Source organism: Corvus hawaiiensis, chromosome 1 (genome assembly GCF_020740725.1).
Source record: "Corvus hawaiiensis isolate bCorHaw1 chromosome 1, bCorHaw1.pri.cur, whole genome shotgun sequence".
In the NCBI taxonomy this organism is placed as follows: Eukaryota; Metazoa; Chordata; class Aves; order Passeriformes; family Corvidae; genus Corvus; species Corvus hawaiiensis.
Window position 1 is genome coordinate 57,100,290 of NC_063213.1, and position 18,459 is coordinate 57,118,748.

Genomic DNA, 18,459 nt, shown 5'->3' on the forward strand with positions numbered 1-18,459 from the left:
AATTTTTTTAGGTGGTTTTAAAATGTTTTCCATGAAGGATAATAAAAAAAAGTACACAAAGGAAAAAATTAATTCTTCTCTACTTAATGCAGAGAAGAATGTTCAAGCAGGTAATTTAGTGAGTTTTTTTGAAAAGAATGTCATTTATTGAAGGTGTTTTTAACATACAGTATAGTTTCATAATTTGCTCTAAATATTTCTACAACTTTTTAAAACATAATTCATAACACTGAAATAAAATTTCTGAATTTAAATTATATACATATTATGTGTTAGTTAACAGAAGCAGTGTCAAAAACTTAAAATCTTTGTACACATTCTATGCAGCATACTCATTACCTGTGCTTTGGCTTTTTTATTGCAAAGGAATTACAAAATCCTGGAAAGTGTTTAGGAAAAGAGAACTTTATAGTAAGGAACATACCATTTCATATGTCATGATTTTCTCTTGAAGATGCACAATCTGCTCTTCAAACTCTTCCTTCTTTTTTTGATAATTCTTAAGCAGACATTCTTGTTCTTCTAGCTGTTGCTGATGTGAAAGTATCTGTTGCTTGGCTTGCAATAAATCAGCAGCTGTGCAACTGTGGCTGCTGCTCCTTAGGGCTTCGCTTGCCTGCAACTTGAATGTTAAAGAAACAAAACCTAAAATAAATCAGGTTTTTCAGAAACAGCTTACACTGTACAGAACTAGTGATCTTTACTTTCCTCTTCCACGTCACAAGCCCAAAGATTTCTAAGTTCTTTTGGAGGAGCTGAAACATTCTTATTCATTTGGGATGGCCACCCAATAAAAAGATATTTCATATTAATTAAATATTCACGGTGAGCTAACATAGGACAGTAGCATCTCAGATACATCACTAAGTAGTAAAACTAACTAGTTGCAGCTATGGAGCCCATAATCAGATTTTTCATAATAAAATCTCAGGTTTCAGAATATAATCCACTTGAAGCTCAAAAAAAGCTATATAATGTACTCAAACAGCACGAAATATTACAGTATTCAACTGCAACACCGCAAGGTATAGTCTGCGTGCCTACAGCACCTCAATCACCATGCTTTTTAGAAGAAATGTTTCTCTGAAGTTTCACTGTTATTTAAATTACCTTTTAATAACACCACAACGGCAGCTTTTATCCAAAATATAATAAAATATATAAGGAGTGTGAAGCTGCGGCCCATGGAAGTTGATGGCTGGATGTTTTGATTTCAAAGGGAACATTTCTGCCCAAAGCTCTGAGATTATGCAAGTGTTTTTCCCTGGATAGCTGCCATAATTCAGTATTTATCAGAAGCTATTACCACATAGTAGGAAAGAAAACAGAATAATATCTACCATTTTATAGTTAATTATTACAGTAAAACAGGTACTATAACAACAACTGTAGGACCAGGAAAATGACTGCTGATCTATACTGCGAGACTGATTTTAAAAAAATGCATTAAAAATTTTTCTGCAGGAACTATTTATGGAGCCTCCAAAGTGACACCTATTTTCAAACCCAAATAAATTTTGGTAGCTGTATTAACTTACATGCTGAAACTGAATTTGCAGTTTTTGACTTTGCTCAGTAAGCTCCAAGAACTCCCTCATGGTTTCATCCTTTTCTTTCCGGGCCTGTTGTAGGTTAGTAGTGAGCTGAGTGATAATGTCATCTCTTTTCTTGATAGCAGCTTCAAATTCTTGCAGCTATAAAAGATAAAATTTAAAGTATTAATGCATGTGAAAACCACAGACAAAAAATACTAGCTAATTTTAGGTAAGTAGGAGTAAGTCATCCCTAACCTCTCTGTTTAAAAGGTGTCTCACTAGTAGAGCTTTTGTATTTTCACAAACTCTACTTGTAAAAATTTCAGAAACAGCGTTTTTCCCCCTCATTGAACAATACATGATGTCTCCATAGAATACAGTTATCAAATAAAAAAATCTTAACTTTTAAGAAGGTTGATTAGTTTACTATATAACTTACTTTTAAAATAAAAAGTGTGCCCACATAAACAAACCACCATAAAGGAAGTCAGAATATCTACTAATAGTGTTTAAGCAATTTTGTACAACTACTCATGTTCACACACTTTTCCCACAATAAATGCAAGTTATATCATCTCTCACTTGAAGTGCAAAAAATAGCATTCATTGTACTAAAGCATGTAATAGATACCATGCAGTATCCTACACTGTAAACCCAGGGAAACCATTCATAACTACATGAGAAAATCTGATCAATCTGCAAAATGGATATAGCATATTTAATAGATGAATCACTTGTCATTTGGAATGATGAAGAAATTATGAGTACAAAAAAATTCTCTGCAACTGTTTTTTTTTTTTGTAGGATTACACTCAAGCAGTTAGAAATTCTACAATATTAATTGGCAATATTTTTGTGTACATTTATATAAACATGTTTCTCGGTATAAAGTCCCTTTTTCAATTTGAACTCATTTAAGGCTAGTGGAAGCCTTGTCTCTACACATTGCAAATTTCTTCAACCATTAGTCATCTGTAACTGTTTTGTTTACAATGTTCTCAAAAAAACCTTCACTGAGTTACGTGCTGAATCTCTTGGCTGTTAACATGGTAATGCTTCCTGATAAAGTTCTTTTTAGAACACTGGAGTCAACTCCTACTTTAAAAGCACAGGCTTAATGGAAATAGTAGATGTTTGTTATAGTAGGGAAAATTAGGAACAGATCAGGAACATAAGTGTGCTACACCTTTGCATTTGCATCTGCTCAATGAAATTGAATAAGTAAATATGTCAGTTCCAAAGCACACCATGTTATATAATTTCCAGCTTTTTAAATTCAATCTCTGTTCTTGACAAACAGGCAGAATTAAAGCACACAACTATCTTCCCCACTCCCCTTTTGTAATTCTTTTGTTTCTTCTGAAAAATAAAGCATATGCATTTTTTAACTGAGATACTATGCACTGTACCACTATTACACAAAAATATACTGCAACTATTAAAATATTATTGTACCACAGCCCCAAACCCGAAAACACTCAATTTTTTAAAATATATTTTTATTTTATTTTAAAAATTATAATTATAGCCATTTAAAAAATGCAAACAGTTTCACCCCCGACTTTTTCAGGAAAAACTAACAGCAGTTACAATCATTAGAAGCACTTATTTTCTTTATTATGCTATAATTATGACTATCATGTTTAGCACAACAGATACAAGACATAGTAATTAAAATTCAATGCTGGACAAAGAAATAATAAACCACCTCTTTTGGGGCAACCACTTAACTGGTGCTATGGCAGATAAAATGACACCTATTATCACAGATAAAATACAAATAATAATAATAATAATAGTGCAACAATAGTGCAATAATAACGGTGAAAATAACTGAATATCAGAACTTTTCTTTTATTCTATAGTACTTTGCAAAAAAATAGCAAAATACAGTGACATGACCTGAATCCAAATTAGGAGAGAGACAAGTTAGACATGAAGCACAACAAAGTACTGACTTGAGTGCATTGCACTGCAGGCTTAAACTGGAAGGGTATTCTTTACTTTAAAACTTAAGTGTATATTCCAATGGTATTTCTAAATAAGAAATGCTTTCCAGTAAACCCAAATTATTAGGTGTTTTAAATTAAAACATTCTTGCACTGTTGTTTTTGTATTTCAGACTGTGAAGTCTGACATAAAAATACATTTTGGTTCAGTTATATTATTCCTTAGGGAGTAAAACCTGAGGTTTTTTGATCTTGGAGGAACAGGAAGATATTAAAGTCTTTGCATAAAAGTCTTTGCGTAACTGGAGAAGAATTAGGGCTTTTCTTGAAAATTGTGCTTCCATTCCTAATTTGAAGAAACTCAATGCAAAGACAATTTGAATTTTAGTCACAAAATACAGAGAAAAAGGACACACAATGGAAATGCCATTCAAAGTAATAGAACATGGTATATAATTGAAAGAAATTATGTGTAATTAATTCTATGTCACACACTGAGTGCATTCTGAACAGCTGCCATTAGTGTGAACTCCTTCCGGTGATGCTCTGCATTTTTGCATGTAACCAAATAGCAAGTAGAAAGCAACATAAGGTAATTATACCTGTTGCAATCCTTCTGTGCCATAGGCTGCCCTCATTTCTTCTATCTCTCTGCTTAGTTCTTCAATCTCTTGTTGTTTCCCAGACAATTGATTCTCCATCACCTCTAGCTGTGTGTGTGAGTGCTGCATTCCATGCTCTGAATGAATGTCTCCAACTCCAAATTCTTCTTCCTAAATCAATCCAAGCTTCTTTACATGCCAATTTTTATGCATTATCACAGTAAGTAAAGTCAAATATCAAATTCTGTACCAAATGCCACCTTAGAACACTAACATACAATACAGCATCAAAGATCTTATTGCCATGGTAACCTCCTTTGTTAGTATAATTCACACCTCAAAAGCACTGACACAAAATGTTTCTGCGAGTTGTGCTCTATAACCTTAGCCTTAATAGATGGAGTAAATTGGTTTGCATTTCAAGTTTAACGATACACTATATTAATATAGCAAACAATGCAGATGCAGAGCACAGCATGCAAAATAAAGTATTAGTCAGCAACACAGTTTTTGTTCAAAACAAATTGAGGTGTTTAGTATTCTCCATTAGTATTACGATTCAATTTGCAATACTGTACCCTGATTAAGTCTGCAGGTATAGCTGTTCTTGTCACAAAACTGCAACCATTTACCTGTATAAAGACAATTTCTAAATACATTATTTGAAATAAGGCTTGATTTCTATTTCCCACTTACTTGAATCTTATGTGGCAATTTCTGCAGACCCATGGGAATTGTTATGCTACAAAAATTTACTTCATTTGAAACATAAAATAGCTTTCTATATAGCAAATTGCATCAAAGTAAGCATAGAAAACACATAAAACGCCCAAAATTGCAAAAAATAAATACTATTGTCTAAAACCAAAAACCTTATTACAAATCAACATCTAGAGAAAACAAAGGAGTTCAGATTTAAAGGTCAATGCAAAGCTTTCTCTTTTAAATCATTAAAATACAATACTATCGCATTTTAAATTATAGGTTTAATATTTTTATATATTACTAAACATAGTTTTATGCTTTCTGAAAGATTTTTATTCACCATGAGATTTAGTCTTTCTGAAAGTCACCTATCTCTTGATAGGGGATGAAAGGCTGTACCACAGACTTTCATTCTCAATTTGAAGGAATTTTGTGAAATAGAAAAAGAGCAGAAATGATACATTTGACATAAGACATTTGAAAACAAATCCTCTTTCACTCACCTAACACTGTAAGCCCTTTCAGCTTCTACAAGAATTTTGGTTCTACTGACAGCGCAAACCAAAACCGGCAAATCTCCAAAAGGCAAGCACAAGCCAAAGTAGCAGTTACAAGTAAAAAAAAAAAATCCAAATGAAAAGAACATGCTGCATATACATGAGTAATGATCAAACAGACAGGCAGGCTTTTAAAACAGCAGACCAATGTTCAAAAATGAGAAAGCAAGAACAACTGCATTTCTCCTCGGAGCTGTTTATTACATCAGAGCCTGAAACAAAAATAAAGGTACTAGAAATGGAAAGGCAACATAGTATTTCAGACCCAAATACTATGTTTAAATCAAAAAAAGAAGCTGTACTGCTCAGATGTCTGCCATAGCCTAGATCAGGGCTTACTTACAAATAACTATCATGCCTGAGCAAATCAATAAGTGCACTGTTATAAATGGGATCAATACAGTCATTGAATTTGTATTAAGCAAATGAATAAATCTGCATTAGAGAATTTGCACAGCTGACACAGTGCCCTTTCAATTTCTGACTTTCTCAGTAAAAACAAGACACCACAGAGATTACTACCTTCGTTTAGAAAGAATAAAGAAAATTGCAGCAAACAGCAACTCATAGAGTCACTGTGTATCATTTGTGTATTGCCAGATGTTTGCTCTATGTTCAGACACACAAATGTCTACGCAGTGCCTGGCACCAATGTCTTTATTCAGATTTTGGCGCATGTCCCGGATTAACAACACTAGCAGTTTAATAGAAACTATTATGAAATTCTTCCTTTCCCCCTTTGTAACTCATATTTTATTTAGGCTTAATTGATAAAGATACAGTGTACAATCATTGTAATCTACCACAGTGGATACATTTCTCTTCCCATGAATCATGGCTATGTGCAACTACCAAAGACACTTTATAACAAGAGCTAATAGGAAAGGCACAAAAGTCTTTTCTCATTAGCTGTTCCAGGCTCCTCAGCAGCGGAAAATTCTACAAAAGACCTTTAACTTATAAAAGGGATTTTGCTACACACATTCAAAACAACTGTCTGTAACGTCAGAAATGTTGCTCCATTTCACAGAAATCTAACTCTTCGACATCACGCAAGTGATGCACACGGTAACATGGTAGTCCATGCTGTTTCTCATCTGATACCTTCTTCTTTCAAATGCCTTACATCTTCTGGCAAAGTGCAAGTGGAAACATGACAAGGCAACAAATTGCACTGTAATCTGTGAAAAAAAACCGAGACAGACAGCCACAGCAGGGTGCTGTGTTGATGGAAACCTTGGGAGCAGCCTGGCAACCCCTGGCATGACAAATTCTGCTGTGTAAGAGCAGACAGACAGTCCATAATGAGTTATTAGCTTCAAAATACCTTTATTTTAAATTGAATATTTAAATTTAAATACCTTTATTTAAATTGAAATATATGAATTCAGTAGTTCAGATGCCAACTTGAGTGTTAGTAGATGGCTACACAAGGCCTGCAGGATTCCTGTGTTTTGACTTATGGTCCCAGTGATTTACCCATTTAGAGACCTTCTGCAAGTCTATAAATACTCTTAATGTAGATTCTTATAATTTCTTCTTTAAAAGCTTTGCAGTTCACCTTTAACACTGAAACATTCTTATGCCTTAATTACCTATGATGCGCTTAGTTACATACCTCAGGAAACAATTAAACATTGAAAGAATCAAACCACATATCATTTTAACATAATGAAACCAAGAAGTAACAAGAGCTCTGGATAAAATTGCATAAGCAAATAATCACAAAATAAGAACAGATTAAATTTTACAATACATTACTCAGCAGCCACAGTTTTGGTGAACAAAAGATATGAAACAAGTGAAGCTTAAGGAAGTCTCTCAAAGGACATTCTGTCTGATTGTTCTTCCTGTCTAGCATTTTGAAAATAATTCACAGAAAAAATATTTAATATTAAAAAGTAAAATATAATCTGTAGTCTATTGGCTAAAAATAAAGGTTTCATTTATAGTGCATCAGTTAATACATAGCTTAAGGCAAATGAAAGGAATCTTCTTTCTGAGAAACAAGGAAAACCAACTTCCATCACTGAATTAAGGCAGTGATTCATGACAATTGCCACCAGAGGTCAGGATTACATTCATGAAATCACTGTACTCTGTTTAATGTTCCTTAGACCTTGGAAAACCTGAAATTGTATCTCAAAAACAGCAGTAGTAATATATAATGTGTAACTACTTACAACATTATTACCATTACTACAGAGATTTCCCCTTATAAATAATAAATTCATGCTCAGCATAAATCAATACATACTGTTTTGCTTAAAAGACTTGTTTGATTTGGTAGTAGAAACATATAGAAGTATCTGGAACAGATTAACAATTTTACCTCATCTTTTCTTTCCCTCTCCACCCTTTCTTGTACATTTTGGACATCTGAATCCTTCATAAAAAATAATATTTAGACCTTGAACACTGCTTTTCAATGTTCTTAGCCTCTCCTCAATTTTCTAGTTATGTCACAACTGAGTACATGAAACTTAGCTAAAATTAGGAATTAGGTCAACTTGGGCAAATGCATTTCAGTGTATTTTGGGGGCTTGGTGGGGGAGGGTTTATACGCCATGAACAAAAGCCATTTTCAGTTCGTGATGAAAATAGTTACAATCCTGTAATATAACTAAGGTTAGTAACTTCCAAAGGAGAACAATTGATGACTTTTTCAAATACCATGGCTTAATAAATATTTCCATATATTAGAAGAACAGCAACAGGTTTCTTTATGCAGTAGTTAAGGTTGAGGTATAGAATTTAATTAAAATTTAAAAAAACAAACAACTTTCTAGAATTCATATTGACCCTCTTTTCAGAGATATACTTTGCAAATTGGAGAGTCAAGAAGAGACAAAAAAAAAATCAGGTGAAACAGTTTTTCAGTTATACCATAAAATTGAGGCATATGGAAAATGTATGGGGGCAACTTTACCTTACACAATTACAAAATCCCCCAAAATTCTAACTGTTGGAAAAAGCCTAATTTGCCTCAGTTCTGAGTTCAAACCACAATCTTAAATAGCTAACCACCATTATAATTTAAGACTAGGCAGGTAAGTGTCATTGTTGCTGAAATTCAGGAATTTGTCCCAAAAGACAAGCTTGTCATATGAAGGCTTTATCAGTCTTCAGTTGGCTACAACCTTGACAGTATAGGTATTAGAAAGGTGGCTGAGCAAAACCGAACAAAAGACTGTATTTTTAATAAATTTCCTTCAAGACAAAAATTCTAACATACCTTCAGTTTTGCTTAGACAACTGTACTGCCTTATAATTTTGTGTATGGTAAGTCTCCTAAAGAGGGAAATACTTATCACTGAATTTTATCCAATTCCTCAAGAGAAAGGGCTGAAGAATTAAAACCATCTGATTTAATTCATCAACTGCAACAAAACAAATTATTTATGACCTATTTGAATTTGAAGCATGACAACCACAATTCAACTTAATTTCTGTCAAAACCACTAAAAATAATACAGATGTTCTAATCGATAAGGAAAAAGATGGATCAACAGGCCTATGCCTCTTCAAATATGGGGTTTCTTAGAGTTCTGAAAAGGAAATAATGTATTTGAAAAAAACCTAAGCTCAATATTTTACATATCTGCATAATAATGCTGATACAAGGAAAATTTAATTTATTCTCATCTTCTTCAACTGAAAAGGTTTCAGGTAATTTTATTTACAGTACGTCCATGAACAGAAGCAGAGCTTTTAATAATAAAAGTAACATCACAGCTGATATGAAACATATTGAAACATCAGCTCCTAAAATATCTGCATTCCTAAATGTGATGTCTCCTCATTTCAGATACCAACCAATTGTAATGAACAGGAATTAAAAAAAGTTTATTAGGAAAGATGGCAATTCTGACGACTTGAGCTTGGTCTTCACCAGAGCCAATATCATGCTACTATTCACTAGTTTTGTGTTGTCTACTTATGTCTTAGAAAATAACTCTCAGCAAGGTAAAAAGTCTTTCTGCAGGAATAAGAACTGCCTAGTAATGCATCTATCATTGCATTTTTTAGGAAATCTGTAATTTTTTTAAGGGATATTAAGACTGCAGTTCTGTTGTCTTCAGTATCTGAAAAATTGCTCCCTAATATCCTCTGCAGGTATCTATGGAAATATTTCAAGAATGAAGGAGGTAAAAATTAAGTGTTTAGATGTGAAACTTCATGTTAAAATGAGAGCTTTAAATTTAACTGAAACTGAAGCCCCAAAACATTAAAATCAGAACACATCCACAGTTACCATGAGACATTTACCAGATGTTTTTTGCATCCTGCTGCCCTGTGCCCTGCTTCCTTCAGCATTTGCAATTCAGTCTCCAGCACTGCTTCCTACCACCTCAGAAGTGATCAAAATTTCAGCCATATTTCATCATATACATAATATGTCTCACTTGTAAAAATACATGGATATCAATGACATTGTCAACTGTTTTCAAGGGTGCATTCTTCACATACCACAAATTCCATTTAAAAGTAATCACATACCATGGTGATGCATATTCTAAAAAGGTGCACTGTGGTCGTGGCAGTTCTTCAAAAGTATGTCTGCTATACTCTCAATGGCAAACAGCAATGAGATTCATTTGACTACTTCATCCCCTCTTACTTGTTGCTCAGCTTAAGATTCTGGGTGTGTTTGTTCTAAAGTGTTTAGCACAGAGAACTGCAAAATAAAACCCTGACTGTCTCTTCACAAAGTGATTGAGACATGAAAAATTAGATTTTTAAACTAAAAACAATTCTTACTGTATTCAGATGTTCCATGACTATTTCTTGCTGGCTCGTTCTTGACCAACATTTATGCATGAGGTAGTTTACTCCTTACAAACATAACTGTTTTATCTGACAGGACCCAAGTTCCATACACACAACTACCCTTCAATGTGACAGAGATGAGCTGTAGGCACCAAAATGTGGGCTGACTCTGGCTAGCAGATAAGGCCCCGCTCCAGTCACTCACTCCCCCACCAGCAGGGTGGAGGAGAGAATTGGAAGGGCAAAAGTAACTCACCTTCATGGGCTAAGATACAGTCAGCTTAGTAAGTGAAAGAAAACAAACCAGCCAAACAACAAGCGATGCTCAGGCACTCACTCACCATCTCCCACCAGCAGACTGACACTCAGCCAGTCACTGAGGCTGCTTTGAAACTTATTAAAATGTAATTGACTTGTTAAATAGTCTCTCACAGAAAATTAGTTGAGATTATGCACAGCCACTACTCCCATGGCAATACAAAGCATTAATACGACCTTAAGGATGACATTGCTACAATAGTTTATGTATATATTGCATTATTTATTATAGTAGCCATCCCATTATGGAGTTGACATAATGCTTGCTTTAATGGTACATTGATCATACCAGTAATAACATGCAACAGCTTTGTCCATAATATCACATCTGCTCTTTCCTTCCTTCTCCTTTTGAAAAACTATGCACAGCATTGCAGCAGACATGTAACAGAAAAGGTTGAAAGAAAAGCTAGGAAAAGCATTACTTCAGTCTTACCTCAGAACTGTAATCTTCTACTGTGGTGGAAATTTCACTTTCCGGCTAAAATAAAATATTAAAATATTTACAATGATGGCACTCTAAAAATACTAAACAAGATATTTTCCATTTTACAGTATTTGAAAACACCGAGGTGTACATGAATTTGATAAGAGTATATGTACAGTAACAATCACCTTCATTTGCTTGAATTAACAGCTTTAGTAAGGTCATTTTGCTGTTGAACTATGATCACAGTAACACTATAATTACAAGACAAAATCTTCAAACAACCTACAGGTGCAAAACAATACTTTGGAAATTTAACTTAATTTTCTGGGATTTATTTTTGTTTTTTTAAAAAGTACTAAGTACCATGAAAAGGATTTGTCTCTGCTATATGAGTTTTAACTAATTAGGAACTTTGCTGGCTTAAGAACACAATCTTATGCAGAACATCATTTTCATACCTGCAAGACTTGATGTTGACTAGAATTTTAAAACAAACACTCATCCTTCAGCTTCCATGGAAACCAAGGGAAGATAAAAAGACAAAGACTCAAATCTTGTGATCTAATGAAGTAGAGGAATTAAAGGAACAAAGCCTTAAAAAACTGAGCATAAACGTGCCATGGCAGACACCTGAATGAAACAAAGTGTATCTTGAGGAACTACATAAGCTGTATCAAGTTTGAGAATCAAAATGTTCATAGGAAAAAACCACAAACTATCTATATAAGGTGCACTATCATGGAGTAAGTGTACTTGAAAGAAAAACCTGAGAAGTGTAACCGAGTTAGAACTACTTTGGCAAAAATGATGTACACATAATAGAGCTTGTCCCAAATTCACTTAATGTGTTAGTCAGCCTCATGTTAAATTAGTCTCAATTTTATATAGAATTCTGTGAGGCTTATTTTCAAAGGGACATGGTACGTTTTGCATCAGTAGACATACGTGAAATTTGGAATGTTAACTGTGTTCTGTTTTGTTTTTTTCAAAGTAATCTACCACCCAGACCTCCTGAAGTTCTGCAGTTTTTACAATCCTAACAACGTTGATACTACATATTTTGAATCCAACATGCAGCTCCAGAATGTAAATAACCTAAACAAAGGGTTTTACAAAGGTTACACTGTTTTACGTACAGAGTGCACAACATTACCTTAAAATATTTATTTGGAAGTTAAAATTCATATAATGCATACAATTTAAAAAATAAAAACAGGTCCACCCCAAAAATAAGACACTAACTGAAACAGAAATCAAAATTATATTTTAAAACTCTAGGGTGACAAAAGTGTTTCTGCTATGGAATACAAATTTAGTATTTTAAAATATTTAATCTTCACACAAATATATTTTATTCATATTATTTATATTTATATTAATATTTGTGTATATATAAATGTATACCAAAAAATTACATCTTGTTTGTAGTCTATGTCCTTGGTCTAGGACAAAATCCTCTGGAAGAAATAAAATCAGAGAAAACCACACTATTTTTTTTCATAATACAGATAACAAATAAATGGTCACTATCTTCTTACAATTTTTCATGGTTTATTGCAATTCAGGAGTCTTCACAAAGAATGATTAGAAGCATTCCTACAGAAGCTCAGAAGTATTACTATAAAGGTGTATATATATAGCTAGATCTAAGAACTCTTCAAATCTTTATACATAGCATGAAATATAGGCACTTCTCCAACGTGCAAAAAACAGGAACAAGTAGTCCAACTTCTTCAATAGCTCTTCCTTGTAATGCTTTTCAATTATAAAACATCTCTTGTTTATAAGGATGATGAAATAAATTTATACATCCTCAGACAAACACAAACCTAGTAAATAATTATAGAAAAAGGCGAAGAATTTGTAGGTTGAAGCTTCGGCTGGAGTGAGAAAATATGAATTCTCAAATGAAGTTGATTATTGAAAATAATTCTCTAATTTTGTTATGGTAATTTGGCCAGATATGGTATTTTTTAAGAAGTTAATCTATTGCTGATGCTTTCTGAATACCAATCTACAAAAAAAAAAAAAATTAAAAAGAGTCTAAAATATTTTTTTAAAAATTGTCAAAACCACAAAGTGCTCCATCAGTTTAGGTGTACAATATCTGTTAGCAGCATAATGTCAACTTCAGTCCTGGGTCTAGATAAGTTTTTTGCCTGTTAAGACCAAGTATTTTTGCCAAGGGATTCTATGATTTTAAGGACAGAAATATGGCCAAATGAACTCCAGTTAAATGCACAGTCTCCTGTGCTAAGGGGATCATCCAAACCCTGCTAAAAACCAGTTAAAGAGAATTAAATCCTATGAGCTCACACATTAGACCCCAGACTGTAAGACTTCATGTTATTCTTTTGCTGTCAGAATCTGTAACATACAAGTAGTCAACATTTTACAGGCAGTCATCTTGCCCTCCGAGCAGCTATGTTACTTCCTAAGACCTGACCAACTTTATTTCAAAATCCAGCTTCTTCCATTATCAAGCCACCTGATCTGAATGCTTCAATTCTTCTTTGGTCAACAGAAGTAACTAGGTTTTACACAGCTCATTTGAGCCCCAAGGGTCCAGTTTGAAAGGAAATAATTTCAAAAAATTCTTACTACACACTCTTAGCAACACAAAATCTTTTGACAGGATAATGCCAAGAAGGCTATTTATCAGCTCTCTCAATGCTTTCTGGAATTTGAAATAGGTATTTGTAACACCTTCACAGTTGTTTTGCATGTATTCTATTAACTATGTCCCACAGCATTTTCTTGCTGCAAACAGTTTCTCTCTTCTGGCAAAATACTTCAACACCTTATTTAGTATTTTCTTCACTGACAATGTAGTTGATTTTTAAAATATATTGAAGAGACATTTCAAAGACTCTTTATAAGCAGCTATCTTCATCCAATCTTCAGATGGTACCTTTAATGACAACAGTATTCAGAAAATTTTTTAAAAGTTCTGTCTGTATGTACTTCAGAGGAACTACTGCAAGCTGATACCAAAAAAAGGAGTATCAGCTTGTGGAATACAGCAGGCCGATTTCAGAGTAACTTGTTTCTGTATGCAGTGAAGCACTGCTCAAAAGTCATGTTCTTGGACACTGGATGCCCAAAAATATCCCAGGATTCACAAAAGAACTCATATATAAAATTGGCTATAAGAACTGAAAAGTGATTTTCATATTTCTAGAAAACTTCCATAAGTAGACAATAAAACATTTTGCAAGAACCGACATCTGCACTAAACTACTCCAATTGCAGTGGATGAAGGTATAGACTGAGTATTCATGGAACAGAATTCTACCTGAAGGAAATTACTGACTTTCTTATGACCTCAGTGAAAACTCTCAGAAAATGTAACTACAAAAGGCTGGATTAATTCTTGACCAAGTTATTTTGACTTGGCCATTTCCTCTATCAATTCACAGAGGATCACAAGTAAGTCTAATTAAGGAGACTGTGACTGTGACTAGAAGTGAGGCAAAGAGAATTTAGCCAGAACATCCCAGACATAAAATCCTCTCTTTAGGTCATCCTGAACCTTATGGGCCTTTAATACTTGTAGAACATTCTGAATATGAAGGGCTATTTTTTATATTGCCTTATCATGTCTTCCTTAGTTCCCAATATCAAAACCATTCAATTCAAATTCCCAGGTAATTTATGACCCAAACCAATTTACTATGATCAAATTTAAATTGAGTGCATTTTAGTGGAGATAAACCACTGCCAAATCTGAATATAACCTGCAGCAAGGTACTGGAATCTGCAGTGTGTAAACTTCTCATGGAATCAGAAAACACCATCAGTAGTGGTAACCTAAGCATTCAATTAGGTTTCTATTCTTTGGTAACCTGGACTTATAAATGTTTAATCTAAAGTGAAAAACCCTGTAACTCTGCAAAAAGACCATTCTCCAACACAGGTAACTTCAGTGTCAGTAAATCTATTATATATCAGTATTTACAGAGATAAAGGAAGGCATAATACCAGAGGTTGTCTTATGAATCAAAGAAAATTGGCAAGTTATCCTGGCAATCTTCTGGCCAGATGGTGAATGGAAACATGACTGGCTTCAATCAGAACCATATGCTGCTGAGAATCTATTACCTTCTCTTGTGACACTGACTTTACTATTGAACAGACTATTTCCAAACATTTGCTTTTCTTCATTCTTAATTACAAAACATGTTTCAATGGATGCTATATTATCTGAAGTGACTGGGCCAATATTGACTACATTTTACTTATCTTTTTTTTTTTTCAAATCCTCCATCTTATTGTCCATCTCACAATATCTCTTTTCTAGTCAAAGCATTTATTTGGTTGCTCTTTGTTTTCATGCTTCCATCATAGGAATGTCTTACCACATTCATCACTTACACCCTTTCTCACTGAGGCATCCTCTCTGTTTCTCCATACTGCTTACATACTTTCGTATTTCTCTCACTTTTCTTCATCAGTTCTCAAGAATCCTACCCAGTGCTTCCTTCTTAATCACTTGCTGATCCTCCTCTGTCAAAATCTCAGACACTAACAACTGGAATACCTTATAGAAATGAAAAAATGAACATGGAGCTATAAACTTTATCACCTACTTCAGTTAACAGTAAAGCTATTCTAAAACTATTACCAAAAGGATTTGTCCTTTGAAAAACAAAAGACGAGTTACTAATCCAACCTCAGTCAATTAGAGGTATTCTTCATCACAGAACTTTGAACTTTTCTTTTCTAAGAAGCTTTGTATAATAGCTTTTACTACCCAGGTGACTCAAGGACAATTTTACTGTGACACAGGTTAATTTCTTTTGCTTTCCTGGCATTAGGACATTCTTGCAAAGCAGTGTGCTCCAGTGCACCATTTCAAGACCTCCCAGGAAAGGTGATCTCAGCAATTATTTACCCTAGAAGTGGTTTTGCTTTCTTCCATTTTAAATTGCAGAAGTCACAAAAAGAAGCAATCCGAAACCCAAAATTTTCATTTATTCCAGTTTATTTTATTGTATGTTCTAGGTTATTCGTACTTCGATATGGAAAAGGACACTATGGATGTCAATACCTAAAGATATGAGGGTGCAACAAATAAAGACAAAATATATTCTCTTTGTGAGAACAAGACAAAAAGCATTCAATATGAAACAAGAGACTTTCACTAAAAAATACCAACTGTCACTTCAGGAAGAAATCTTGTAAATAAACTGTTCCTCCAACAGTGGATGGAAAACCTTTGAGATTACAAATATGCTCAGATGGAAGGTAAAATGTAATGGCTAAACATTGGTAGTTCTTCCAGAGTTCTTCCAATTAGTTTCTGCTGGAGGGAACACAGTGGGATAGAGGAACCCACCTTTAGGAACACAAAGGGGAAAAAAAAAGGGAAATGGATGACTGCAAAAAATCCCTTTGTACTCTAAACACTTTTGTCCTCTCTGAAAAGAAACTCTTCAACCTTCACAAGGGACATAAGTTCCCACAGGAGTATCTCTATTTCACTTTCTGATATGCATATTGAGTAAGAGAACCCTTTTTTACTTTGTATTTGGACATGCTAATTCCACTGGGGACTAAAAAAATTATACTAGAAGAACTGCAGGGAGATAAACTTCTACCCACAAAACTACCACAGAATAGCCCATTAAAGATTTTTAGATAGACAGGCAGTATAGTCAGATGTTTTGAGTCTGTATTTTGTGGTACAGAAAGAACAATTCTAAATACCACTTCCAGTAAAAGATGAAATAAGTAAGTTGAATCAAAGTTTAGCTAGAAAATGATCCTGCATAATGCTTCCAGTAATCCTGTCTCACTCTTCTGACACAGCAACCTACAACGATTTAATGTTGGGTGAAAAAGCAAACAGCTCAAAGCTTTAATTCTCCATTGCAGAGATTAGCCTGAAACTGCCTATTACATTGGCTGCCATTTCAACTAAGCAAGCTCCAATCCAATTACTGTAATACAGGCTCTCTGTCCAAATCATTGCACTTGTAAGACTAAAACCAGTAAATTATGAGATTCACTGAAACACTTTCAGAGTTTTCCCTCTTCTATTAATACTGCAAAGACTTTAGCAATCACCTTCCAACTACAAAATGCTGATTATTTATTTAAGTAGTATGAGTAAGGAGGCTACAGACCACATTTAACAAAGAAAAATGCTCTCCCAATTGGGAGTGGGGTTTTTTCTGTGGAAGTGAATACTGATTTAAAAGTCACTACATAACTCAACAGAGTCAAATTACAAATTTACATGATTACCATGCTTATTCTTCTAAAGCTACAATTTAAAAAAGAAAGAATGAAACAAACCCCCTTCCCCTCAACAAACCAGAAATGCCAGTGCATCTCCGTATTTATTTATTTAAACATAAGATAAGTTGCTTTGGGAGTAAGACAGACCTCAGAAAAATCATACCCCATCTTAAGAATGCATCTATGCGTGCAATCTTTAGCAACTGCAGTGCAGATATTTTTTCCATTTCTAAAATCATCTATGTCTTGTACTGTATGCATTTAGAGGCCAGCACAGGCCACTAGGACCAACCTGATCTAATTAGACCCGCTTTGAGACCAGGATCAGACTAGGTGACCTCAAAGGTCCCTTCTAACCAAAGTTACTCTGTGACTCTGTACTTCACCCTGTTTCTCCAACTGTAGTAGAGATATTTACCCTAACAAAGGAAATACATCAGCAGAGTCCATCTGCAACTTCAAAATACATTTGATCAAGGAAATTACTTCATACAGTTGTCATATTTATGTAGACAATTGCATTATTAAAACAAGAGTTTAAGTGACTCTCTCGAAACACCTCTCTTCCCTAGCAGTCCTCTCTTGTTAGTGTAGATAATCTGATGCATTTCATAAAGTACATCTTTCTCTTTTCCTAGGAGGTAAAAAAGTCATATCTTCATCTATGAAAATATTTATTCTGTTATCAAATTTCTTACCTGCTCCAGGAATATCTGAGTTGAACAGACACTTTTATTGAGTTACTACGAACAGTTTTGAAGCCCTAACATGAGCTTTCTAAGAATTAAAGGCTACATATTAAAGGCATGTACTTACAAGGTTCAAAATATCTAGTGTATTCTTATATTGTAGGCTTTAAACTGTAAAATAAATGGATCAATTACTTTGCAAGTTTTCATTTGCATGTATGATTTAGTCTGTCTGCCCCTCCACCACAGTAAGTTTGGGGTTTTTTTTAACAAAAATTCAAAAAAATTTCAAAAAGTGTAATTTCTCAAGTTAGTTCTCAATTGCTGGAAATTCACTAATGGAGCCAAAATGATTACAAATGGTCTATCCTAGCACAGGACAGATAAGCCAAAATGCAGAGCATTCATTTGTACCACATCTCTCAGGAACGACTGCATTCATCTGCACAGAGCTGGGAATCTGCATTGAGATACTTGTTCAGAATGCCACTCATCATTTTAGAAGCACTGGTTTCACGAATGGAGTAAGTTATTCTGTAAATAGTATCAGCCTCTCTTGTCCCTTCTATCTGTAATGACATTACATGAATTCATGTTCACTCAGAACTGAACTGGACTGCCAGTGTATGTCATACAGCATCTTACAAACTTCCTAGAGCA

The 18,459-nt window shown here is 34.1% G+C and overlaps 1 protein-coding gene across 7 annotated transcripts in view; it reads right to left on the reverse strand.

Annotated features, from left to right (window-relative positions):
- Window positions 1-18,459, reverse strand: part of AKAP9 (A-kinase anchoring protein 9) — a 105,676-nt gene that overhangs the window by 61,320 nt on the left and 25,897 nt on the right. For 4 of the 7 annotated variants that reach the window (XM_048305835.1, XM_048305861.1, XM_048305845.1 and 1 more), the window contains 5 exons: window positions 10,874-10,918; window positions 4,666-4,719; window positions 4,088-4,258; window positions 1,539-1,694; window positions 425-622 (listed from right to left, as the gene is read on the reverse strand). In XM_048305835.1, the coding sequence (XP_048161792.1) occupies window positions 425-622; window positions 1,539-1,694; window positions 4,088-4,258; window positions 4,666-4,719; window positions 10,874-10,918 (624 nt within the window). The remainder of the gene's footprint in view (window positions 1-424; window positions 623-1,538; window positions 1,695-4,087; window positions 4,259-4,665; window positions 4,720-10,873; window positions 10,919-18,459) is intronic. The other 3 variants (XM_048305854.1, XM_048305871.1, XM_048305882.1) reach the window with 3 other exon arrangements.